This window comes from Phascolarctos cinereus, unplaced genomic scaffold (genome assembly GCF_003287225.1).
Source record: "Phascolarctos cinereus isolate Bilbo 61053 unplaced genomic scaffold, phaCin_HiC Scaffold_1;HRSCAF=81, whole genome shotgun sequence".
NCBI lineage: Eukaryota > Metazoa > Chordata > Mammalia > Diprotodontia > Phascolarctidae > Phascolarctos > Phascolarctos cinereus.
The window spans coordinates 213,565,602-213,591,195 of record NW_027555514.1 but is presented as its reverse complement, the minus strand read 5'-3'; the positions used below and the strand labels follow the sequence as shown (position 1 = coordinate 213,591,195).

Here is a 25,594-nt window from a genome sequence, read left to right as displayed (position 1 = left end):
CTTAAAAAAGCAAAATCTGTTTTATAGGACCCACTAAAATGGATCAAAATATTTTTATTTACTTAATAGAGAAATATGACACATGAGAATGGAGAGATGGGACTCAAATTGGGAGGGGTATACAGCAAGATTAGAATGACCAGGTACTGCTCAGATTTATTTCTAAAGGTATCATAACAAGAATGGGGGAACTAGGTATAGCTATAGAGGTAGCTGCTTCACAGTAGCATTAAGCTCTGGTGGCTGGATGTGACTAAACACAGTCCATTGGTGTCTCCAGTTTAAGGAAATATAATCTAGTTTCTCTCCATGTTCACTGACCATCTCCCCATCCCATCCAAGATCAGTAGCCTTTCTCAAGGCAATGTCTGTTTCTTTACCCAGACCCTCCAATATCTCACATGACACCCAAATGTAAGTCACTGGCAGTTTTGTGACCCAAAATAGCACCCTGGGAAAGTCACAAAGCCCAGATCTAAGCTCAAAGGGAATGGAAAGGAAGAGAAACCAGGAAAGGAGAAAGGAAACCAGTAAAAATTTGAAATGCTACTCTTGGCTGGGGGAAGGGCAGGGAAGAAACTTAACGAATCATTACATTTTCAAGTTGAAAGGGACTTTAAATGACATCAAAGCTAATCCTCTAAATTTATAGATGAGTAAGCTGAGGCCCAGACAGGTAAATGGCTTGGCTAAGGTCATTCAGTGAACATGTTTCCTCAATATGAGCGTGGGGGGACAGGATCATAAGAGAACTTGGGGGGTCCATCTAATCCAACTCCCTCATTATACGGAAGAGGAAATTGACAATAAAGTAGTTAGGTGACTTGCCCAGGGCCACAAAGGTAGTAAGAGTCAGAAGTAGGATTTGAACTCAGTACTTTCCTCCTCCAAGCCCAACACTCTATCTTAAGGATAGCATCTTAAGGATGAAAAACATTCAAAACAAGCAAATGAAACACTTAATTTTTATCTCCAGAAGCCTCATTTGTACAGCTTTCAAGATACTCAGGCAGTTTTCAGCACTCCTAAAAAAGACATCAACTCCTCTGCCACCAAGACCAGGTCTAGGAGAGGGAAGAGAAGAAACTGACAAGAAAAGCCAGACTAACTAAAGAGGCTTCCACACCAAGGATCCCGCTCCTCGGCTCCTACCATTGCCATGGTTTTTAGGGATAGCCTGCTTCTCACTCCAACCCCTCCCCCAACTATCCCAAAGTTCCTTTTGTGAAACTACAACTTTTCTAATCTCCTTTCCCAAACCTTCATCCCTTTTTCAGAAGGAGGAACAGAGGAGGGTGTCATCTCAGTCACCCCACCACCATTGCTCTACCCTGTCCCATCTTCCTAATGGCTTTAAGAATCTGCTGTTCACTTTAAGCATTTTAATCACTGTTGATTGAAACAATTTATTTTACTTGATCTTAGATAATTGGAGCTAAATTTTTTTGCATCAATGTGTATATTATGAACATTTTTCTCTTCCCTCACCCCTCCAGATCCACTGAAAAGCTTAGGTAACCTTGCTAGGTAACTAGAACAGTTAGAGGAAGCCACTGTCCCCCAAGTCTGAAATCAGACAATGCTATTACTGCTGTAAAGGAAAGGAAAAAAGTTACCATCATTGGAAAGATGATGGCAGCTGGGGATGCCTTAATAGCCCACAGCAAGACAAGACAAGTCAGCTGGATGAGGGTGAAGAGGTGCACTTTGCGCAAAGGAACATGGCGCAGGTAGATGAAGTCAGGCTGGTGCTTCGCGGGCATCCCAAAGAGCTTCAGGCGATCAAAAAACTGAAAGACAACCATTCCCCAAAGCAACATTAAGGGAGCTTTAGACATCAAGTGGTAACATCTTTCTATGTGTCATTAGAAACCAAATGACATTTTTCTTCTCTGAGGTTTTCACTTTAGAACACACTTCATAGATAACTTCTCATAAAAAGAACAAATGGATGTGATACATTAAAGAAAAAGAGAGAGGTTAAATGACAAGATTGAAACTAACATTTCAAAAGAATGCCTAAGACCACACAGATAGTAACTAATTAAGGTGATAGTAATTTCTGTCAGAGCTTGGTCCAATACACGTTCTATCAAAGGAAAGAGAAGCCAATGGTCAAAACAACAGAGAGACTCTTTCAAGCTCTCATTTTACAGATCACCAGTTTAAACCTAAATCATTTATTCTGAGCCTGGAGCCCTCTGGGCCAGTTCTTGCCTTTGCGCCTGTGGCTGGTTGGTAATAAAGGCAGAAGCCATGATTTGGTGCCGGGGGCACAGAGTACCGTCCACATACCTATAACAGCTCCCTAATCTCTTCCCCAGTGCCCTACATGCTAACGTCCCCTGAACTCTCCTACCCTGACAGTCTAGCATTAAGGCAAATGGTATTTTATTTCTGTCCTTGTAGAAAAAGTCTGTTTGACTCTCAGCCTGCCCCAGGGATCTAGGACTACAGTGGGACAAAGAGATTTAGCTAGGTTTTCCCGGGGTCAGGGGACCCTCAGGAGACCAGCCAGAGTATGCCTTGAGCTATGCAGGAAGGTGGGTTTATTCTACAGGAGGGATCAGGACACCTTGGCAGCCTGTGTACCTCAATTCTTACATTGTTCTACCTGGTTCTTCCCTGTTGTCATGAAATATCTAATGCCATAAGCTCGCCACACCAAGAAACAGCTTTTCAAAAACACCCTTGCACTTTGTTGAGGATTTTTTTCCTGGTACCAAATATGAGCCCAGACTGAAAAAAAAGAATGCAGGAGGAGGGTTAGTGCCCTACTAGACTAGGAGAACTGAGTGGACAATGAAAAAATAATTTCTTTGGAATAAAATGCAAAGTAAATTCCTATACCTGGATTCCTCTAAGTGAAGAAACTCCCATATAGAGGAAAACTCCATAAAGTACTGGCATTGGAATGAACTAGAGACAAAAGGAGAAAAAGGCATATAATTAAACCTAGTATTTTATAACAAAGTCAGCAGTACCATTTTAAAACTGATAGAACATCTAGGTTAGCTGGTCCCAATTTCATTATTTCTGTTAATAACATTTTCATCTTCCCTATGTGAAGTCATACAAAATATATTTCCCTATTAGCCATGTCACTGCCTCCCGCTTTTATCAGCTTCTTGTAGAAGGCCAATTAGGGAGGATTTCACCTTGAAACAGTGACAGAGTCCCCAATCCAAGGTTATAAGCTTTGCTGTATTCCTCCATTCTGTGGCTGTAAGCCTTACAGCTTAGTGAATACCCTTCCACCTAGTTCTTGAGGAGCATAAGGAGAAGAAGGAGTCTTGGAGTCACTGAGCATCGGGGGTGTTGGTCCAGAATACCCAGGAGGTGTTTATTCTCAGTTAGTGCAATCTGCCAAGCGCTCTGCTGGATTCAGAAGTTCATGGTGTGGGCCCATGCACAGCCTGGAGTATTGCCTGCATCTGGGGCTGCTCAATGATTCCTGCTTCTCTTAATGCCCTGCAAGAAGCCTGTTTCCTTCTACAACCTTAAGTCTTTCTCATGTGGGCACTTATCATACCTCTCAATTCTAACAGCCTCTGATTAGCTTGTTCATTAGGCCCACAGAGATCCCATAAGCTTTGCTGGTTGCCATGTTGACTCATGTTGAGCTTGTGTTCCACTAAAACTCCCAGATTGTTTTTCCACGAATTGCACCTCTCTCCATCCTACACTTAGGCAGTTTGATTCTGTTTTTGTTTTTGTCTTTTTAAGTCAAGTTTAGAATATTACATTTATCCCTATTATACTTCACTTTATATTAGATTCAGCCCTTCATTCTAGCTATTGAAATCTTTTTGGATCCTGCCTTTGTCATCTCATCATTAGCTATCCTTCCCAGATTCACGTCATCTGAAAACATGATAGATGCATCGTCTAGGTCTTAACTGAAGTCATTGACAAAAACACTGGAAAAAAAAATAGGAAGTAAAGAGGAAGGGGCTGGGGTTGGGAAGGTCCTGGCAGAGGAGGCAAGGGAAAGGAGGAAGTACTTTGGCCAGTGCTAGACTGGTCCTGGTCTAGGCAATAAAAGGTGAATGTCACCATGTTTCTACCCCTACAAGTAGGATCGACTTTCTCTGGTTACCTTTAACACAGCTGTCATGAAGACCGAGCAGCCCATCAGCACAAAGATCATGAGCCCTGTTACTCTCTGCTCTCTGATCCCTAGGAATTTGGGCTGTTCTCCTGGAGCAGAGCACTCTGACTCCAACTTGAGGCTATTGACGTGAGTAATGGACAGGACAGTGGCTGCCACAAACCAGGGCAAGCCCATGATGGAGCAAACTCCCAGCATCACAGCCACCATCAGCAAGTCAAGGTGGTATCCACATCCTTTCTGTGAGAAAACATAATCTCCAGTTAGAAGCAATCACTGCCATGACATCATCTGACATTAGAGCCATCCTCACTACAATATAAGTAGGATTAGGGTGCAAGATCCAAGTTTAAACAGGGCCTAACAGTAAGAAAGCCTCGGTCCAAGGTTCCCAGAGTAAAGCCGTCATAATGGTTCCCTTTCCTAGTCTGCGACAAATATGGAAGGATCCAAATCATAGCTGGACTTGGGTTCAAATCCAGAGTCTGCTACTTCCTATACATTTGACTGTGGACAAGTCATATAACTGGCCCTAAGTTTAATTTCCTGATCTGTAAAATAAAGACTTTGAACTAGAAATGATCACAGAATCAGGCAGGACTTTCAGGGGCCAGAAACATATTATTATGTTTCTATCATCACAGGATATGAAGTTGGACCTCCTGATTCCAAATCCAGATTGTCAAAGCCTTTTGCCTACATTTGGCCTTTTCTCTATACACCCACCCTTTGGCATCTCACTTTGGACTTTGCATTTCCAGAGGACAGATGCATTAGGTAGGAAAACTAATACTAACAGCTAAGCCAGGAATAAATGTCAAGAATTGTGCCTTTGTCACATAGGGTAGAAGAGGCAACATGGCTTTTGGTAGAGTAGAGAGAATTGACCTCAGAGCCAGAAGACTTGGGTTCAAGTTCCATCTCTGACTCCTCCTGGCTGTGTGACTGCAGGCAAGTAATTCGCTTTAAGCCTTTTAGTTACTGAGAAGGTGCCAATTTGTCTTGGTAAAGCAAGTTTTGTGCACCTGGGAGTTCTCCCTGACACATGTTTTACGTGGCATCCGTAACAGAACAGTCTTAACACAGGGCTTTGGGGTGAAGGTCCCAGGTCTGTTCCCACAATACACTCTATTTCCTGTTGTATGGAGAGAGAAGAAAAAAAGAAAAGGGAAGGACTCAGTATGTTCCTTGCCTGAGAGCCCTATCCCCTCAGGGTCCTTGTGACTAAGACTGAGCACAGAAAACCCATCATTACTGCTGCTGGGACACAGTAGAACACAAGGTTTCTAACCTAATGCTCAAGAATACAACAAGTTAGATCAACAATTGTCAGACATGTTAAACAACTATCACATTTGGCTACGTTCGTGTCATCAAGCCCCCATCTCTCCAGGCTTTTGAGAGGTTACTGGTGTCAATAAAGACAAGGTTCTTTTCTCTCATCTTGCCAGGTACACCACTTGGGCACACACACACACACACACACACACACACACACACACACACACACACACTCTTCCCATACACTAAATCTTAAAGCTGGACCCATTCATCAACTGATGAACCAGAGATGTGTGAGATCCCTTCAGTTATTGGCAGTTCCCCCATAATTTTATGGAGCCTTACTATCTACCATATCCTAAAATACCTGAAGTCTGCATGCACACATACTAAAATTAATCAACATATTCACATGAGGAGACTCCCATGGATTCTCTATAGACCAACGTTCTTATTACCTTGAGTTTATGTTCCTTCCTATTAATTATGACAGCCGTGATCTGCTGGTCCATGAATATTAAGATGGTGCAGAGGAGAGCTGGGATGATTGCGGCTATCACAGTCCACCAGGGATTGGGTCCAATGGGATTGATAATCCACCCCCGGTCATCCCTTGTTGGCTAAGAGAAAAAGAAAGAAAGAAGAAAATAAGACTTTATTTTTGCATTTTAAATTAGCAAAAATAATTAGTGCAAAAGTCTCTTTGAGACTTAGTCTCCCTCTAAGACCTTTTCTCTTATATTGCCTGAGATTCCTGAAAAGTATCAAATACTTTAACTTTTTCTCAAACCCTTGATTTTTGTTCCAAATCTCCCTTAAATGAGTCAGTTCCCAGCCATAAATAAGTTATTGTCTTTGTAGATTACCCATAGGGAAAGGAATGTGAATTCCCACATGGAATTTTAAATTTTAATCTGACTTTTGTGTACCATCTAGCATATTCCCAACTCCCTGACTTCCCCCCTCTAAATATTATGTACTCAGAATGTAGCCAGATTTTATTATTAGCATAAGTAAAAATATAATTATGAAGGCAAATCTATTGCCAAAAACATTCCGATCTATTCCAAAGCTAAACGTAAATGACCACTACTCACCTCTCAGATCACCTCTATTAGCACACATACTATTACATTTATAGCAGTCGACTGTGCCACATAGTTCATCTATACAGCCAACCACAAAGGTAATCTGGCCTTATATACAGTGCAGACTATGGTTACTATCTAGGGGAGAAGCATCATATGAAGAGAATAGTTGTTGGGGTTGCTACATTCCCAAGGTTGGTCCAATTGCCCCAAACCCATGGAATTCAAGCTTAATTTGACAGGTAATGAATGATAGGTGGTGCAGTGGAGAGTGCTAGACCTGAGGTCAAATCCAGCCTCAGACATTTACTAGCTGTGTGACTTGGGTAAGTCACTCAGTCTCTGTTTGCCTCAGTGTTCTCATGTATAAATGAGGATAACAACTGCACCTACCTCCCAAGGTGGTTGTGAGGATCAAATGAGATAATACTTGTAAAGTGCTTAGCACAGTGCCCAGTACATAGGAGATGCTATGTAAGTGCTTGTTTTCTTCCTTTTTCCTTCCCTTCCCTTGATACCAAATGTTACAGTTCCAAGATATTTACAGATATAGAGTTGACACTGAACGTTGCCTGATTCCAGTGGCTCTTTGTCAGACTCAGGAATATTATCTGGAGCTCTCCAGGAACATTTCAGGTAAGAGCTGGGCCAACCCAGGACACATTTGAAACCCTGGCCCCCACATCTCCACCTCATGTCATTTACTCCTTACTTGTGGGAAAACATCTTCCACTGGAGGTTTTAAGCCTTTACCATAACACATATACACACAATAAGAAGCATTCTTACTGTATTCTAGAACATGAAACCATTCCAGCATTAGAAATGCAAGAGGGGGCTCTCAGAGGAGCATGTGTAAAGCTGCCCCTCTTGCTTCCTGCCCTGTGTGATTTAGGGCTGAAAAGTGCTTTAGGAGAAGGCAATCTCTTTATTGGCCACTCAGAAGGAAAAGTCAACTCACTAGACTTTTAAAAAGGGGGTGTCTCTCTCCTTGCCCTCTCTTCTTTTCTCTCTCCAGCTACAGATCATGTCAGAACCGGTTCAGGTGGCTTCCTTTGAGCACTGGGAGTGAGGGCAGCTTAACTTATTCCACACCCTGGCTCTATGACCTTGGAGCTAATATGTTATGGATGCTTTGCCCTGCATGTAGATGCCAGCCTGGTAGGCTTGTGAGAAGTCTGGTACTAAGAGAGATGGTCACCAGAAAACAAATGTGTTTCCCAGCAGAGGACCTGGGGATGGTACAGCTCAGTGTGCCATACATAAGCTGGAATCCTTGCCTTTGAAGTGCTTTGTCACAGAAAAATTCATAGATTATGTGTCTGGAGCTAAACTGCAAATGTGGTCTGACAACAATCTGCTGACAAACTTTGATCAGTGCCAAGTTAGACACTTGCCAGAGATGGGCAGCAGCATTAGATAACTATGAATTTGGCATCCCAGCCAGGTGAGTCAATTGGGGACAAAGATTTTTGTCTCAAAGGCCACCAGAGCTACGAGGACATCTTAAGGAAAGAGTGAATAGCATGTGGGACTCCCAGGGAGCAAGCAAGCGGAAGGACAGCTGGGAGCACAGATCTCCAGCAGACAGCTGCCTCCTCCTTCAAGCACACTCTGATCAATCAGCCCATACTCCCATTCCCTCCAGCGCAGCAGCTTTCAGCTAGGTTAAAAGCAATCCAATGGCACCCTAAGAGGTAAGTGACTGATAGCCCCATAGCTCTTCCAGAAGAATTTAAACTTTTAAAAGAGGATGCTTATGAACCAAACGTATTCTCAGTTGGTAGAAGGTGGAGTGTAAAATTTTAAGGGAAGGGGAAGGCATTTTAGCACAGAGGAGTCTGTCTTCCTCTAGGAAGGCCAGGCCTACCCGGGAGACCGGCCCTGAAGCCTCCTCTCACCTAGGCTTCTCCTGAATGTCATGAGCACCCATGAGTCCTCTAAAAGCTGTCTCTCCTCTCTGACTACAGCAGCAGGATCTTTGGAGGAAGGGCTTGGTGCTGGCCGGGATGGACAGGAGCCATTTGTACACACATACACTCATAAGTATGTATTTATGAGTTAGGGAATATAGTCTCTTTTCCTCCTTTCCCAAGCCAGTCACTCCTGAAAGGCTTAACTCTTTGATCATGTTTATGATTGTCCTAAGAATAACTCTGTTATGATATGCCTGGCACACCCATATCCCCTCTCCCCACCTCCCTGTTGATACAGCCTGGAGCAGAGATATGGCAGTTGGGGCTCCGGCCCTGGTCCCCCAGCCATCTTTTTGAGCCAGGCATCTGGGCAGAGGGGTCACCAAGCGGGTTCTGGGGGCATTCCTATTCCCCAGCTGTGGCAGACGTGCTGATAGAGAAGACTTCCATGAAGACTTCCCTCATTGTTTCAGCCCACAACCATCTCTCCCTCCCTGGATTCCTCTGGTACTCAGCATCTTCTGTGCTGTGCATTTGGCACGTGGAATGTTTCCATGACGTTATGGCCTATCTCCCCAACCAAACTGTGGGCTTTTTGTGGCACAGACTGGGTCTCACACTACTTTATATCAGACCTTGCAGTACGATAGCTATCTGCTGACTGATCAGAAGCATGAGGTCCACAGCTGTTCAGTGCCTCCACCACCTCACGTTTTTATATTATTGGACATCCATTTTGGTAAATTTTCACATTAGATTTTAAAACGCTAGCACCAAATACACAAAATAAAAGAAACAGAAGTACTAGTAAACATCTTCGTTACAACTGCGTAAACAACTTCATTACAAATTAACTAGACAACTGTCTGTTTTCATTGTCTCTGGACTAAAAGGAAAACTATGATGTTCTTTAGCACCGGACCTAAAAGCAAATGTTTTTCAAAATGTCTTTGGAAATGTCTTTTGTTCATCTGAGGGGCACAGGGGGCAGGGGTGGGGGATGCCCTAGAACTCATCTTAGTCCAGGCTGCCTGAAAAGCTCTTTGAGCACAGCTTAGGACCACATTCTTTCAAACAATGCTGAAGGTACATCCCGTGAATTATTTACCTTAAACACGCTTGGAACTTGTAGCTTCGGGGATGGTACACCAATTAAAAAATCAAGAATCACCATTGTGAAGATGGTGAGGAAAACTGCAAAGTCACTCACCATGGAGCGAACCTGGAGGAAGAAATGATGAGAAACTTAGAAAATGTAAAAATTAGCATGAAAAAGGGCTTCAAAATCCTCAGAATAAAACATCAGTGCTATAGCAGCATTCTATAGTATAATGAAACATAAGGATTTATGCACACAACCCAGGGACTTTAAGGTATGGCCAGGATAAGGTGCCAGGCAATGGTCTGATGAACCTAACCTTGACTCTTCCTCTCCCCCATCTCTGGAGACCATTTAAATAATGTTCAAGCCAGTGAAGGGAAAGCTTTAACTTCTGAATCCAGTTGGATATTGGAGAGGCAGGAATCTGGCTCAGTCTTAGATCCTGGGACCACTTAATTGGCTCTGTACAGACAACCCTGAGGTTAGGCCACGGATAAATTAGCCTGTGTGTATATGGAAAGAGGGAGTTATTTACCAGATCATTCACCCAGTGGCTATCTAGACACTCTTGGATGAGAAGAAATACTCACACGATACTCGGATTACATAACCAGGAGTTATTTCAGTAACAGCAATAAGGCCTGCGAATGATTCTTTGCAGATCAGTATTTACATTTAACCATAAGCTATAATGAGTTCTATAGCTGGCTGTTATTCTTGCTGAAAGGATTCTGTGATATTTCTTCCTAGGCCAGGCAGTGGATAGAGAGCTGTACCTGGAGGCAGGAAGACCTGGGTTCAAATCCGGCCTCAGATACTTACTAGCTGTGAGCCCGGGCAAACTAAAATTACTTAACCTCTGTCTGCCTCAGTTTCTTCATTTATAAAATGGGAATAATAATAGCACCTACCTCCCAGGATTACTGTGAGGATCGAGTGAGGTATTTGTAAAGTTCTTTAGAACCGTAAAGAGCTATTTAAATGCTGGCTACTACCCCTACACTCATGCTGAGAGGCTTTTGGCTGTCTCTTTCTTTGGACCTAAACTGGGAAAATGCATTTACTATCACTTTTCCTCCTTGGTTTGATGCTGTGTTTCCTACCTCAATAGAATAATTGTGAGAAATATGGGCTGGTCTACTTCTACTCATGCTGCCATATTGGGAAGAATCCTGTACTCTAATGTGAACTTAATGTTGGTTCACCACAGTTACAAAGCATTTTACTCACAATAACCTTAGAAGGTCAAGTATCCTCATTTTACAAATGAGGAGACAGAGGCACAAAAAGTTTAAATAACTTCTCCATAGTCATTCAGCCAGTAAGTGGCAGAGTCAGATTCAAACTCAGGTCCTCTGGCTCCCAGCCCAGAGCTCTTTCCATTAGACAGCACAACTTTCTATTGCAATGATATACATTCACTAACAGCTCTGAAACTCAGCCACTCCTATGAGAATCCCTGAACATTGCAGTGTTCTGGATTCAGTGTTCTGTTCAGCCCTTTCTGGAAAACTAGCCTGTCCAAATCCTTCAGTGCCTAACCAAAGCCCCACCACCTCCAGGAAGCCTTTTTTGCCTAATACACTCCTCACTGATTTCCCTGTCCTCTGAACTCCTAGAGCACTCTAGGTCACTCAATTTAGCACTGAATTCTATGCTAGCTTGTATTGCATGCCAATTGGATTTCATAGGCCTTAGAGCTGGAAGGAACTTTTTAATAAATCAGTTAAATCTCGTTATTTTATGTCTATAAGCAAGATCACTTCTCCATGGAGCCAAAGCATGCATGGCTGGAGAGGAGCACAGTTGTCTTCAGACCACAGAAAACACCAATCTACTTTAAAAGCAAACCATGTATACAGATTAATTCATTCATCCTCACTAAAACTCTTTGAGGACACAGAACAGATAGAAGACCATTAGAAGAGAACATTGTTGCGCAGCATAGGACATCTGCTCCCATTCTCCCCCTCCCCCTATGTACACTCACACCCCCAGAACGTGATCAGCAAGCTACAAGGGGTGAGTGGTGAATGGAGGCTGAGAGCAGGCTGTCGTCCGCTGACTCGACTTTAGAACATAAGGCGGAATTAATTTTTTGCCCAGAATGAACATCCTGGTTGAATGTAAATTTGAATGATCTAAGAAACCAGCTACCTACTCTGGTTGGAAAATAGTGGCTTGTCTTAAATGTCTTTAATGTGCTAGAGAGGATGAAGGTTGTGAAAAAGAGAATACAGGACCAGAAGAGCACATCAGGTGTATAAGGTCCATGGCGACCGCAGGCAGATCCGGTGAATTCTCCGTGCATTTCCTGACACTCCTGAGGAAACAAACATCCCAAATGATTAACGGCCTATACAAGTTAGCCCATAAAACAAGCACTGAAGTTAGGATGAAGATTTATCTGCCTCCATCCCCCAGAAATGCAGCCTCCTCATTCTAAACAGCATCCTCACCTCTGCTGGCCTACAGGACACGCTGCCATCTGCAGCTTGCCAACATCATCATTTACTACCCATCCCTCTTTCCATTGGCCATCTTTCCCTCACTGCTGCTGCAGAATACAGGTTGCCATTGGCATGTATTTCACCTTCTCATGCAGTTGCTACCCCATTGGGTAACAGGGGTTAATGAGAAGATGTGGAATGGAGGGGAGTGTCAGTGCATGGATGGCTGCCTTGTAGGATTGCTGAGAAGCAATCTAATATCTGCCAATAGCTAGAGCTACGCCTGAAATCACTGGTAAAGTACTCTAGAGAGCTTATGCCAGGGCTATAGTTCATTAGCTATATTGCCAAGACAAAAAAGAATACAGGGAATATAAGGGATTAACTATCCCTGTTATCTTTTGTTTACTGGAATACTTCAAAGGGACAGGTAATAAAGAATGTACCCATTTCTCTCCTAAATATAGGATTAGCAGGCTGGTACAAGGGCCTTCCGTCTCCCATTCTTCTCCCTCCCTAAGCAAAATACATCCAAATGGCAAAACCAAACTAGGAAGTCCTTAAATGGCTGAGTTATGCAAGCCGCTATAGCTACCCTAATAATATTCCTGCAAAAAGGAAAGAATCCCAGAGAGAGAGATGCACATTCTCCCCTCTGCTTCGAAAAGAGCTATATGATCATGTCCTCCTGGTCTTAAAAGGGAGAAGGCATCATGAATAATTAATAAAGCTTTTCCCCCCAAGAAAGAAATCCAACTGAGGGTGACCCTATTTCCTCTCTTTCAATTAAATCCAGAGCTTGCCCTGCTGGTATATTTGACAGCTGGCAGCTCAGCTGCTCCTCGGCTTACAGTGACGGTCAGGTTGGCCCAACTGGTTTCCGCTGCCACAATGTTATGGTCCTTCCAATACTGCAGTGTGTGATTGCTGGGGTCCTTTGGGATAGTACACCTGCAACTAGGAGCAAATGGAAGAGATTTTAGGGAGAAAGCATCAACATAAGAAATAATGCATAGGCTTCAGTGACTTGAATAAAGAAATAGAGAGCAGGTTTGTCAAATACGCCCTGGACAGAAAGCCAACATGAATGACCAAATCAGAATTCCAAAAGCTCTCAAGAAGCGAAAGTGACATTTAATGGCAATATACGTAAAGATCTGCTATTAGGGAGGGAGGGAATAGCCCTTTACATAGTGCCTAACACGTGCCTGGCACTATGCCTTTAAGTACGTTACAAGTGTTACCTCAGCTGATCCTCACGACAACCCTGGGATGTAGGTGCTGTTATTATTCCTACTTTAGAATTGGGTAAACTGGGGCAAACAGAAGGGACTTGCCTAGGGTCACCCAGCCTAGCTATGTGGGCCAATTGCTGACTAAGCTATTAGGTGTGGTTACTGTATCAATTATTGCTGCTTAACTGTTTTTAAATTTGTGATAAGAGAGGATTCAGTACTGGCATGTTAGTATTGTTAGTTAGAGTTAGTACTGTAAGAGGGAGAGCTATAGCAGAAAATGAACATGGCATAAGAACAAAGGAAATCAATAAAATTTATTTTTAAAAATAAGTGTACCAGAGATTCATGGGCTAGGAATATATTCCAAAGGGATCAAATTGTTCCCCCTATATCACCACATTCCTAAAAGCACTTTTTAAAAGCAGGACAAAGAAGATGTTCATCCATTGGCAAATGGCTAGTCAAACTGCGGCACATGAATGGAATGGAACGTTACTGTGCCATGAGAAACAATGACTAGGATGAATTACTGAGAAGCATGGGAAGACTTAGGGGAAGTAAAACAAGCAGAACCGGGAGAATTACATGCACAGTGACTACAATAATGGAGATGGGAAGAACAAGGACAAAGCAATCGACTCTGAAAACTGCAAATTGCAAATTGCCAAGTCAGGTCCCCAGGAAGAAGAATAAGAAAGCCCTTCCCTTGGCTTCTCTCCAGAAGCAGCAGACTATGGGTGTGGAGCGCTGAAAATACCGCGAAACTTTTTCAATATGTTGATTTGTTTTGCTTAACTGCTTTTTCCCTCTTTTTTAATTTTTTGTTGTAAGGTATATATTGCTCTGGGGCACCTGGGTGTCACAGTGGATACAGCAACAGGCCTGCAGTCAGGAAGACTCATCTTCTTGAGTTCAAACCCGTCCTCAGATACTTACTGTGTGATCTTGGGCAAGTCACTTACTCCAGCTTGCCTCTGTTTCCTTATCTGTAAAACAAGCTAGAGAAGGAAATGGCAAACCACTCCAGTGTCTATGCCAAGAAAACCCTCAAACTGGGGTCACAAATAATCAGACATGACTGAATGACTAAACAACGAACATATAACAGACACATTGCTCTTAGGGAGGTGGAGGACAGAATATAATGGGAAATGTAGGTGATGTAAAAACACAATATATCAATAAAATTTTATTTTAAACAATATCATGTCCCTCCCTTTGGTTAAAAAAAAATCAAGCAGCGAAGTAAAGGATAGAGGAAAACTGGCTTTTTTATGTGATAAAAATACAGAGCTCCTAGTTGACCCCAAACTCAGGATGAACCAACAAGAATATAGCATTGCTGTTAAAAACTAATGCAACCTCAGCTGCGTTTGTTTAAAAACAAGAAAGGTAACAGTCACAGTGCGCTCAATAGCTGTGGAGTCAAGCTCAAATAGAAATGGAGATCACTAAACAGTACATAGAGGTTAGAGGTCCTGCAGGCCACATATTGACTTAGAAAACCACATATTAATATTGCCTATGTCCTGTAGTATTTTTTTTTTTGCATTTTGTTAAATATTTCCCAATTACATTTTCATCTGATTTAGGTCTCCTTGAGTGTTGCAGGTCGAATGCAGCGGGGTGTTTGACACCTCTGCTCTTTACCATATTCTGTAAGAGTGATACAGGCAAACCGAAGAGCATCTGGAAACCACATCATATGGGCCCTCTTCTCTTCTCCCTCTACACTACTTCACTTGGTGATTTCATCAGCTCCCATGGATTTAATCACCATCTCTATGCTGATGATTCTCAGATCTTCCTAGCCTGCCCCAATCTCTCTGCTAACCTCCAGTCTTCTATCCCCATCACCTTTTAGACATCTCAAACTGGATGTCTAGTAGACATCTTAAACTCAGTATATCCTAAACCTTCCCCACCCTAACCCCTCACCTCAGGCTCCAGCCCTAGGAGTCATCCTAGATTTCTTACTATCTCTTACTCTCCATACCTAAGCTTTTGCCAAGTACTGTTGATTTTACCTTTACAATATCTCTCCAATAAACACATCTCTCCTCTAACACAGCCACCACTCTCATGCAGGTCCTCATCACCTCATACCTGGGCTATTGTAATAGCCAACTGGAGGGTCTGCCTGCCACAAATTTCTCCCAACTCTAATTCATCCTTCATTCAACCACTAAAAACATTTTCCTAAAGTGCAGATCTGATCAATGTCACACCCCCCACACTCAACAAACTCCACTGGCTTCTCATTGCTCCCAGGATCAAATATAAAATTCTCTGTTCGGCATTCAGAGCCCTTCATAACCTAGCTCCTTCCTACCTTTCCAGTCTTTTGACACCTTACTACCCAACATATACTCTTCGATCCATTGACACTGGCTTCCTGGCTGTTCCACAAACAAAACACTCCATCTTTCAGATCTAGGCATTTTCTTTGGTTGTCCTCCGTGCCCGGAACACTCCACCTCCTTCACTCTGACTACTGATTTCCCAGGCTTCCTTGAAGTTCCAACTAAAATCCTACCTTCTGCAGGAAGCCTTCCCTAATCTCTCTTAATTTCAATACATTCCCTCTTAATTATTTTCTATTTATCCTGTATATGACTTGCTTTGTATACATTTGTTTGCATATTGCCTCCTCCATTAGATTCTAAGCTTCTTGAGGGCAGGGATTGTCTTTTGCCTTTCTTTATGCCCAGCACTTAGCACAGTGCCTGGCACATAGTAGGCATTTAATTTTTATTGATTGACACACAAATATTTATTGAATTGAATTGAATAATGAGGAATGGTTTAGGGGCTGAGGATATTTAACCTAAAAAAAAAAAGATTTGAGAAGGACATGATAGTGGCCTTCAAAAAGTCTAATGTGTTGTAGTCTAAAGAGATAATAGATTTGTTTTGTGCAGCTCCAGAAGGAGTAATCAGCACCAATAACTAGAAATAACAGGGATTTACCTTTTGGCTAAACATAAGGAAAAACTTTCTAATATAAGAACTGTTCAACAATGGTATGGGCTGTCTTAAAAAATACTGATTTCCCCAGCACCCGATGATTAAATGACATGGTTGAATAGTATCTGGATATGGAATATTTCATCCAATGGTTGCTGGATTCCAAGTCCTCAAAGGCACATTTTAGCTCCAAGATCCCACGTATCACTTTGGCAGGTGCTATGAGAGGCCCCAGTCACATTATGTTTGCTGCCCAAGATTCACACTCAGACAACAGAACAACTAGGAAGTATACCAGTGTGTGGGTATGATTTCATGAGCTTGTACCCGTTAGTCTCAGGCACTGTGAGGCTAACTGCTCCTCTGAGGGTTAACAATTCTGTATTTTCTCTTCCTACTTCTGTGTCTTTTACCTCCTTTCATCAATCCAGATCACCCACATCAGAACAATACAACAAGATGAGAAGGAAGGGCATCTGTCAGTAATGTTGTTAAGGAGGTGCACAGTCCAAGATGTTACACTGGAGAATCACTAAGGTTTCTTGAAATATACAGAACTAGGGAAGGCTCAAGAAGGAGCTTGAGGAAAACAACTTGGGCATTTTTTCCAGATGTCCAAAAGCTCCCTGGTTATTATTTCAAGAACCAAAAGTTTCTAGAGACAACAATAAAGAATATCATGGACTACCCATAACACTAATGAGAGTTTCTTGGAATAGTCATATCAGCCAAGAAGCTGTGATAGAAGCAACAGTATTTCAAGTTGTAGTCTAGTAAACAATCTGGGTTCCCAGACCTTTCTGGTCTAAAATGATAGAATCCTAGGTATAAAAGGGTCCTTTAAGAAAGATAGTTGAGGGGCAGCTAGGTGGCGCAGTGGATAGAGTGCTGGCCCTGAAGTCAGGAGGACCTGAGTTCAAATCTGGCTTCAGACCAAACACTTGACACTTACTAGCTGTGTGACCCTGGGCAAGTCACTTAACCCCAATTGCCTAAAAGCAAAAAAAAAAAAAAAGAGAGAGAGAGAGATAGTTGAGGGGCAGCTAGGTGGCGCAGTGGATAGAGCACTGGACCTGAAGTCAGGAGGACCCGAGTTCAAATCAGTCTTCAGACCAAACACTTGACACTTGCTAGCTGTGTGACCCTGGGCAAGTCACTTAACCCCACTTGCCAAAAAATAAAAAATAAAAAAAAAATAAAGATAGTTGAATATTCTCTCCAAAAAAAAAAGGGATTTTACTATCTCCGTGATTTCAAAAATCCTTATACTAAGGAAGTTTTTTTTCCCACAACACTTGATTTAAATCCCTATTAATGCAATATCAGAATTTTCTTGTTCATCTTATCCTTAAGAGAAACAGAGGATAGATGTTCTCCATGTTACTCTACATATTCAAAGACTGATTAAATTATCCCTATCCTCATTTGTTTAGGCTTCTCAAATTCAAAGAATCTTGGAGCTAAAAGCAATCTTAAAAATTCCCTAGGCCACCTCATTTCACAGATGGTGTGAAGGGACTTGCTCGTGGTTCATACAAGGAATTAATGCCACAACTAGAATGAAAACGGGGCCTTCTGTGACAACAGCACTCCTTCTGGTTTCTCCAGCTTCTCCACCAAGATTCAGGCTCTTAACTCCTTCACTTGGGGTTGCTCCCCAAGGTTTCTGCGTCTACAACTCTGGTTCCCAACAGGCCTCTAGAAATACACTACCTTACTTTACAGGGGCCATACCATGGAGCAGCCAGGCTCCAGACCAAAACCCTTTTTGTGTAATAAGAAAAAGCTCAGACTTACTAGTAAAGGCTAAGGTGATCCAGTTGGCTGTGCATGTGGATGGGGTAGGTTTCCCCCAGGTGGATCAATTTCTCTATTGCTTCATAGATAAAAATGATACAAATCAATGAGGCAAATGCTTCTTCAGTAAAGCGGGTAATATAGCAGACAAGAGAACTGGCATCAGTTGCCACGAGGACAATACATAGGAAAGCAGTCCACAGTCCAATGCAGGCTCGAAGGGACAGGTAAGAGAGGGCGTAGTCTCTGAAACAAAGCCAAAATAAATCAAAAGCACCAATGCATGCATCGAATTAAGGGACAGAAGGGCTAAGGGCTCAGAAATCCAGCCCTGGTTTACTTCACATGTTCTACTTGACTCACAAAGATCAGGTTCGGGTGGTATGTGACACTGAGGGAGGGAAGAGACATTTCTTATCTTGAACAGTACTTCTCATTCTACATTTTTGTTTGGTCCCTACCAGGATTTCATTGATATATAGTGAGCTACTAGTGAGAAAACTCCCTCTACCAGCACAGAGCAACCACTCCTTTACAATTCTAAGCCTGAGAGAGCTGTGTGAGAGAGCACTGAGCCTGAAATGATTTGCCCACTTTGCTCACAGCTCATGCTGCAGAGACCCTGCTCTTCTTGACCCTGAGAACAACTGTGTATCTACTTCACCACATGGCCTCTCCCTCCTACTTTATTAGATGGTGATCTCTAATGAACCTGGCAGGGATAAGGAAGCAGCCAGCCCTGGTCCCTCTCTTCAGAGGGAGGCAGAGGGACTCTACTCTCCCATCTCTGATACACATAAATTAAAGTGTGCGCAGGGTGAGAGAAGATAGGGAGAATGACCTTATTGATAGTGCCCTCACCACACGATGGGAAGTTATAAGTAAAGGGATTCAGGTTTGACATAGGGAGAATTTCTTGACTATTAAAACAGCTGCCTTTTATGTTGCACTTGTAGGTTTGTAAAAGAATTTACATAAATTATCCTACCTGATCTTTATGAACACCTAGTGAAAGAGGTAGATGCCAGCACTACCACTCCTGTTATTATCTCACACTTAAGAGTGCTTTAAGGTTTTTGTAGAATTTTATGTGCATCATGCTATTCATATCCACATTTTACAGATGAGGAAACTGAGACTCAAAAAGATTAAATAACTTGCTTAAGGTCAGATAGTTAGGATTGGAACCTGGGTCTTCCTTTTTCTGAGTCCGATTTCCCAAACCACAGAGAAGTCTGGTGACTTGGCGGTGGTTACAGGGCTCATGATACAAAGCTGGGACTCTCTGACTCTCAGTTCAGTGGAATAATCACGGAGAAACGTTGTAGGATTCTTTAAGAAGGAGGATAGCTGTCTAATTAGGGTCTCCTGCTTAGAGCTATCCAACAGTGAGCTGGTGCGCTAAGGGGACATCTTTCATTAGGTCATAGGGCCCAGGACTAGTATTTGAACTTGAAATTACAAGTGCTGTCCTTTACTTTCTCATCTTTTTTTACCCAAGGTCCTGGAATTTGGCCTAGTCACTAAACCACACAACTTCAGGTTTTCTGAAAAAAGGAAGGCCTTACTTGCAGAACTTGAACAAAATCTTTTCAAACACGAGCACCGGCCCAGTGCTCCCCAGGATAGTGAGAGCCTGCCCCGCAAACAGAGAATAGGCTATTCCAGTCATCGAGGCTCCAAATAAAGATTCAATTGCACTCTGCAAGGAACAAAATTCATCACTGATTCCATATCAGATCAATAAATGGCAACATTATCCTATCTACTCTACTTACACAGACTTTCTATGTGTCTTAAAAGTCATTTGCTTGCATTTCACCTTACCAAAAGTAATGTGTACAAACTGTCTAATCCTTCCCTGCGTAAAACGCTCTCCCTTTAATAATTCAGGTGCCCAAGTTCATCCATCTCTCTGTACTTGCTTGAGCAATGGCTTAATTCAATTCTCTTTTAAAAAAATGTGAACACAATATTATTGTCCATGCTATGCAGCTGTCAGGCTGAGTCAGTCACCTGAAACTCTAGTGTAAGGTGACAAAGTTTCTCCCGGGAGTCTTCTTGAGGCATCACGCAATCAAAGTATATAAATATCTTTTGAGACTGTTATTAAAGAACATAATATTCACTCCTACACTAGGAAGTATTGTTTGTTAAGTTGGGACACTGTGGCATTTCGATGAGCCCACCACTCTAGCAAAAAAAAAAATGGAAGCAATTGCTAAAGATAAATATCAGTTCTAAATAAATTATATAAATGTTAACTAGAGTTAATAATACCAATACAATAAACTCTCATTGCATGTATATGAATAGAGAGTAGTAGTGGCAGATAAGATGTTATTGTTAAGTAGTTTTCATTTGTGTCTGACTCTTTAGGATCCCATTTGTGGTTTTCTTGGCAAAGATACTGGAGTAGCTTGCCATTTCTTTCTCCAACTCATTTTACAGATGAGGAAACTGAGGCAGGCAGGTTAAATGACTTGCCCAGGGTCACAGAGTTAAGTGTCTGAGGCCAGATTTGAACTCGGGAACAGGAGTCTCCCCAGGCCCAGCACTCAGTTCTCTGTATTATCTAGCTGCCCCAAGGCATATAAGATACAAAGCAGCAAATAATTTCCAAATTACTTTGATTTGTCATTGGAACAAAGGCTGGGCGTTTTCCATGGGACTTCTGTTCTGACAACAACTTTCCCTTTTTAATTATGTTTGGTTAAGCTAACATTAAAAATAAATGACACTCCCTATACTATACACACACACACACACACACACACACACACACACGCACATATACACCATTTACTATATGTCAACAACATGGGGAGTTGGCCCAGAAGAGTCAGAAATCAACTAGGAATTAAAAATTTGTTGTGGATAACTGAAAACAAAAGAGGAAAAGATGACTATAATCCCTTGTATTTCTACGTCTTTAATACCTGCAGATCACTTTCATACTGATCATCTTTTTTAATCTCCTGTCATTCCTGGAAGGGCTGAGATTGTTCTCCCTGTTGTATAGAGGAAAATGAAATCCAGAAATCCAATGACTTGCCAAGTGATTAATTGGCAAAACCAGGGCAAGAACTCACATCCCCTAATCCTGTATCTCAAGGCGGGCTCCCACCATCACATTCTTTATCATTATCAAAGTCATTATCGTTGATGAAAGGTCTTACTATTCGTCCCTCAGTTGCTTCTCCAAGCAATCCCCCAAAGGTGATCACAGGTGACATGCAGGCACAATACAGGAACAGAAAAGAGGCCAGACACTGTAAACTCAGGGCATCTCGATAGTCACTCCAGTACCAAGGGGCCTTCCGCTTTATATCCAGCATTAAACCCCCAAAAAGCCTGCAGAAACAGAGAAGACGGCCTCCTTAGACAAACCAACGATCCTCGTGTTCACCCTCCCAGGAAGACGATACTTGAGTAGCACAAATCTCAAATCACTTCTAATGTCCTAAGAGTTAAGTCACCATCTTGGCATTTTTGGTTCCCAAAGCAAGATGTTGCTTCTGGGTCATCACATGTTCTACCAGCAGCAGGATTAATGGCTATCCTGAGACTGATTAGCAATCTATAGGAAAGCAAGCATCAGCTTCCCAATGCAGAATTTAAACTGTGCCTCACAATTGCAAAGTGTGTGTGTGTGTGTGTATGTGTGTGTGTGTGCGTGCCACCTAATCTCTAAAGATTGAGCATGTGCAAAAGGAAAAATAAAGCTTATGTAATAATAACTGAGCTGTAATAAGAACCTGAAAGACTGTAAAGGTATGGCAGAAAATGGCAGAGGGACAAAAGCAAGGGGTGATAAAGAGACTACACCAGCCCTAGAGGACCAGCAGGGTTACACACGTCCAAATGGAAGCCTCGGGGCTGCCTCCCTGCCCCAAGGCTGCTGAACAGGTACTGTCACTCCCAGACAATCTTCTGGAATGGGGAAAGCTCTGAGCCAGAGGCCCACATCAGGACCATTCCTCTCCTTTACCTCTAGCTAAGAACTTCATTTAGGCCATGGCCTGTCCCCATGCTGAGTAATCAATTTAGACTCCAAAGATAAGAAGTCAGACAGTTATTTGCCTTTCCCACAACTTGTGATGCAGTGGACCTGAAGTCAGGAAGACCTGAGTTCAAATCTGGCCTCAAACACTAGCTGTGTGATCTTGGACAAGTCACTAAACCCATTTGCCTCAGTTTCCTCATCTGTAAAATGGGGAAAATAACAATACCTACCTTACAGGGTAAATGAGATAACATTTGTAAAGTGCTTGGCACATAGTAAGCACTTAATAAATGCTAATTCCCTTCCCTTTCCCCACCCTTCATACTTGATACTTCAGGACAACTGCTCTATACTACAAACAAGTCTTCTCTGCCCTTGAACAGTCATGGACTAAAGGGCACCATCCCAGAAAAAGTCTCTCAAAATAATCCATTGCTTCAGACAAAACATTTATATGAACCACACTGGGTGTGCTGGTAAATGTTTAACAACCAGCTCTCAGATGTAACAAGACAAGCTTTTAAATTTAATCTACACCATTAATGGTTTCCCCATCATTTTCTTAAGTCTAGACTTAATCAACCAAACAATCAATCAAGCCCTGAGTTACAGTATTTGCTGATTTCCACTGTGCAAAAATTTAACAATTAACTCTTGAGCAGCCCTGGTGCCCCGCCCCTCTTGAGAGTCTCACAGTGCTGTTGCTGCCCTTCCTGTTTGAAGCTGCCTCTGATGGTCATTGGAACGGGATTTCACTTGTATGAAAATGTTGGGGGGAGAGAGAGAGACATCTGGTGTAAGCTGTTCTAGCTCTGCTCCTGTCTAGGAACAGCCCTGGCTTTTGGCATGAAACCCCTCACTGGACACCAAGGAGAACGCTCACAGCACAAACAGTCATTACGTACTGTAGCCCACAGGAGGGGAACTCCTTCCATGGTAGTTGCCCAATCACATAGACTGGTTTGGATGAGGCCTGTCTGAGGGAAAGACCATTTTTTAGAAAGCCCGTTGTGCTTGATTTCTTTTCCAGAACTGGTGTCTCCAACGCAAGACATGAATCTGCCCAGGGCAACCTTCTAAAAGAACCCTCCCTGGTCTGGGGCAGAGGGATCTGTGATCCCCACTTGCCAGTCTCTCTCCCATGTCTTCTCATCTGTTCTTTACGAGAACAGAGATATCCCACCAGACTTCTGTCTTCCCTACTAAGATGCTGACAGAGTTATGGTCTAACTCAGGAGTTGGCTGTGGTTTTCAACTTCCGACTCCATTCTTAATATTCCATTTTGTCCCCAGGTCATATAATGGAAGTGGGGCAACACAAAGTGTCCATGCTTTCTAAAGTTGGTAAAAATGGCATTAAATTTGCACACTCATGCATCTTATGGTACAAAAATGCAAAGTGACTGCAGTAGATGGCCAGGTTTCTGGAGGTCTTTCGCCAAAAGTAAAACGGGAAAGATCAGGGACAATCTTTTCTTTCAGTACCAGAATTATCAAATATTGACAGTCTAGGAGAACTCCCATAAAATAGATTTGAATTTGAGAGAAAGGAGGTCAGACCCTGGGCTTGGTGATTAAGAACATGATGGATCTAATGTTCACGTCAACATGCGGTTTGATGTGCAGTTACGTTTTTCACTTTCAATCTTATTTCTGAATTCCTAGCTTCACTCTACCATTGGTATCCAATCCACTGGTCCCCAAAATTCTCACAGGAAGTTGACAATTAATGAGTAAATAGAGGTTAGTGGGCCATACCTCTGCCATCTTCTTTTTCTGGTACCAAATGGCACCTCTGGAGGAAGATCACTGATTAATCCTTTCTTTTTTGTTTCTAAACCAATCAAATAAGTATTTGACATTGGCACATGTCATATTCTTCCTAAATCCAATATTTGGCATATGGGCAGCCCACAATTTTAGAACAGAAGCCCCAAACCTAGTACTATACCCTAACATACCAACCAATAAACTATGATCAATCCAGGACCACCGGCCCTAGAATGGATCCTTCCCAGGACCCAAGAGACTTCTCAACTTAAGAAAAGATCATGTCTCAGAGACTTCCCATCCACCCTTTTTAGTGCAACTATTTCACAGATTTCTCCTTTTCCTGGGAACTCCTTTCCCAGAGAGCTTATCCTACTTCCACCCTCAAAGACCTCCCCTCCAACCAAGGTACTTAATGCACCTATACAGGGACACTACCTGTTAACTGCATACTCCTGCCTGCCTCTTTGTCTCCTCTCCTGGCAATTCCACTGAGTTTCCATGTGTTTCAAAGAATGGAACATGTATGAAAAGAAATGACAAGCTTGTACTAATGGTACAAAGAGTTAGTAGAGCAGAGATAGGAAGGGGAAAATAAAATGAAAGTCAGGGATTTTTGGTAAAAATTTCCACTTAAAGTGTGGCCCCTATTCAGAAACTCCTCACCAAGGCCAATCTCCTTGAATGGGATTCTAGCCTGGAGCTAGAACTAGTACATTCAGCTTCTGGGTCAAATAGTATTAAATGGGTCCCAAATGAACAAGTGACAGGAGGAAAACCTGGGCACTACTGATTTGTGGGAAAAATCCTGAGACACCACCCTGTATAGGGAGAGAAAGACCCTAGGACATCACAAAACTGCTGCGAAAAGAAAAAGTTAGCCTGGTACCAAAATTAGCAGGGGGAGGAGGCATGCCCTAGAGCAGCTTCCTAGTCTAACTAATCATTCTTGCTAACTAGTTTCTACGCTGATAAAAGAGTGACTGCCAAAATCTAAATGTAACAAATCATTAAATTTCGTGGTCTTTTAAAATCATTATTTAAACTTTTTCACTAAGTTTCAGTGCCCTGAGGCAAGGGTCTATTTGACCTGCAAATGTTACAGCTCTTCCTCCATCCATGGCACTCACACTCTGGGGAAGACTTGCCTCTTTGGGGAGGCTGGGGCAGGGGTACTACTGATTGTCACACCTCCCTGTGATACCATATTTTCTCACAGCCTTCCCACTTGAGGGAAAAACATCTTCCTGATTCCAGGACTCCTTCAAGTCTACTTTCACTCAGCCTAGGAGGCACCTCCCTTACTAACAAGGGAGGACATCAGAGGTGCCTCTAGAGCTGGAAGGCACTACAACTAGACCACTCCCCTCATTTTGCCTATGAGTAAAATAAGGCCCAGGGAAGTTAAGTGACTTGCCCAAAGTCACATAGATGGTAACCACAAATGGTGGGGTTTCAGCCTAGGTCCTTGGCCTCCCAAGTTGACACACTTCCACCATACCATGTTGTCTTCTCATACATTACAGAATGCAGTGCTAGAAGGGACCTTAAAGATACTCTAGATCAGCCCTAGACTCCCCACTTTGACCCGGATTACAATGACTAAATTGAGACCCCAAGAGTTTTCTGATATGATTTGCCCAAAGTGATTCAAGTAGCAGAGCTGGAATTTGAATCCAGGTCTTCTGACTGAATCCATTGTTCTTTCTACTATAACACAAAAGAGACATGCTGTTTCCTGGGACAGTCCTAATTTTCCTCTCTGGAGAAGCTCATTAGCCATGTAGGGCCATTTTCCTGTTTCTTTTCCTCTTCCTGCTAAGGCTCAGTCTTGAACTAGAAATGCATTGTTCCCATTGGAGAGATCA

At 42.5% G+C, this 25,594-nt stretch overlaps 1 protein-coding gene across 2 annotated transcripts in view; it reads right to left on the bottom strand.

The window, feature by feature from the left end:
* The window catches only part of SLC4A8 (solute carrier family 4 member 8), an 86,238-nt gene that overhangs the window by 10,151 nt on the left and 50,493 nt on the right, over positions 1-25,594 (bottom strand). For both annotated transcript variants that reach the window (XM_020966231.2, XM_020966230.2), the window contains exons 12-21: positions 21,130-21,304; positions 19,519-19,652; positions 17,951-18,196; positions 12,800-12,905; positions 11,660-11,821; positions 9,505-9,618; positions 5,851-6,012; positions 4,100-4,351; positions 2,851-2,919; positions 1,617-1,790 (exon numbers count right to left, since the gene is read on the bottom strand). In XM_020966231.2, coding sequence (XP_020821890.1) covers positions 1,617-1,790; positions 2,851-2,919; positions 4,100-4,351; positions 5,851-6,012; positions 9,505-9,618; positions 11,660-11,821; positions 12,800-12,905; positions 17,951-18,196; positions 19,519-19,652; positions 21,130-21,304 — 1,594 coding nt within the window. The remainder of the gene's footprint in view (positions 1-1,616; positions 1,791-2,850; positions 2,920-4,099; positions 4,352-5,850; positions 6,013-9,504; positions 9,619-11,659; positions 11,822-12,799; positions 12,906-17,950; positions 18,197-19,518; positions 19,653-21,129; positions 21,305-25,594) is intronic.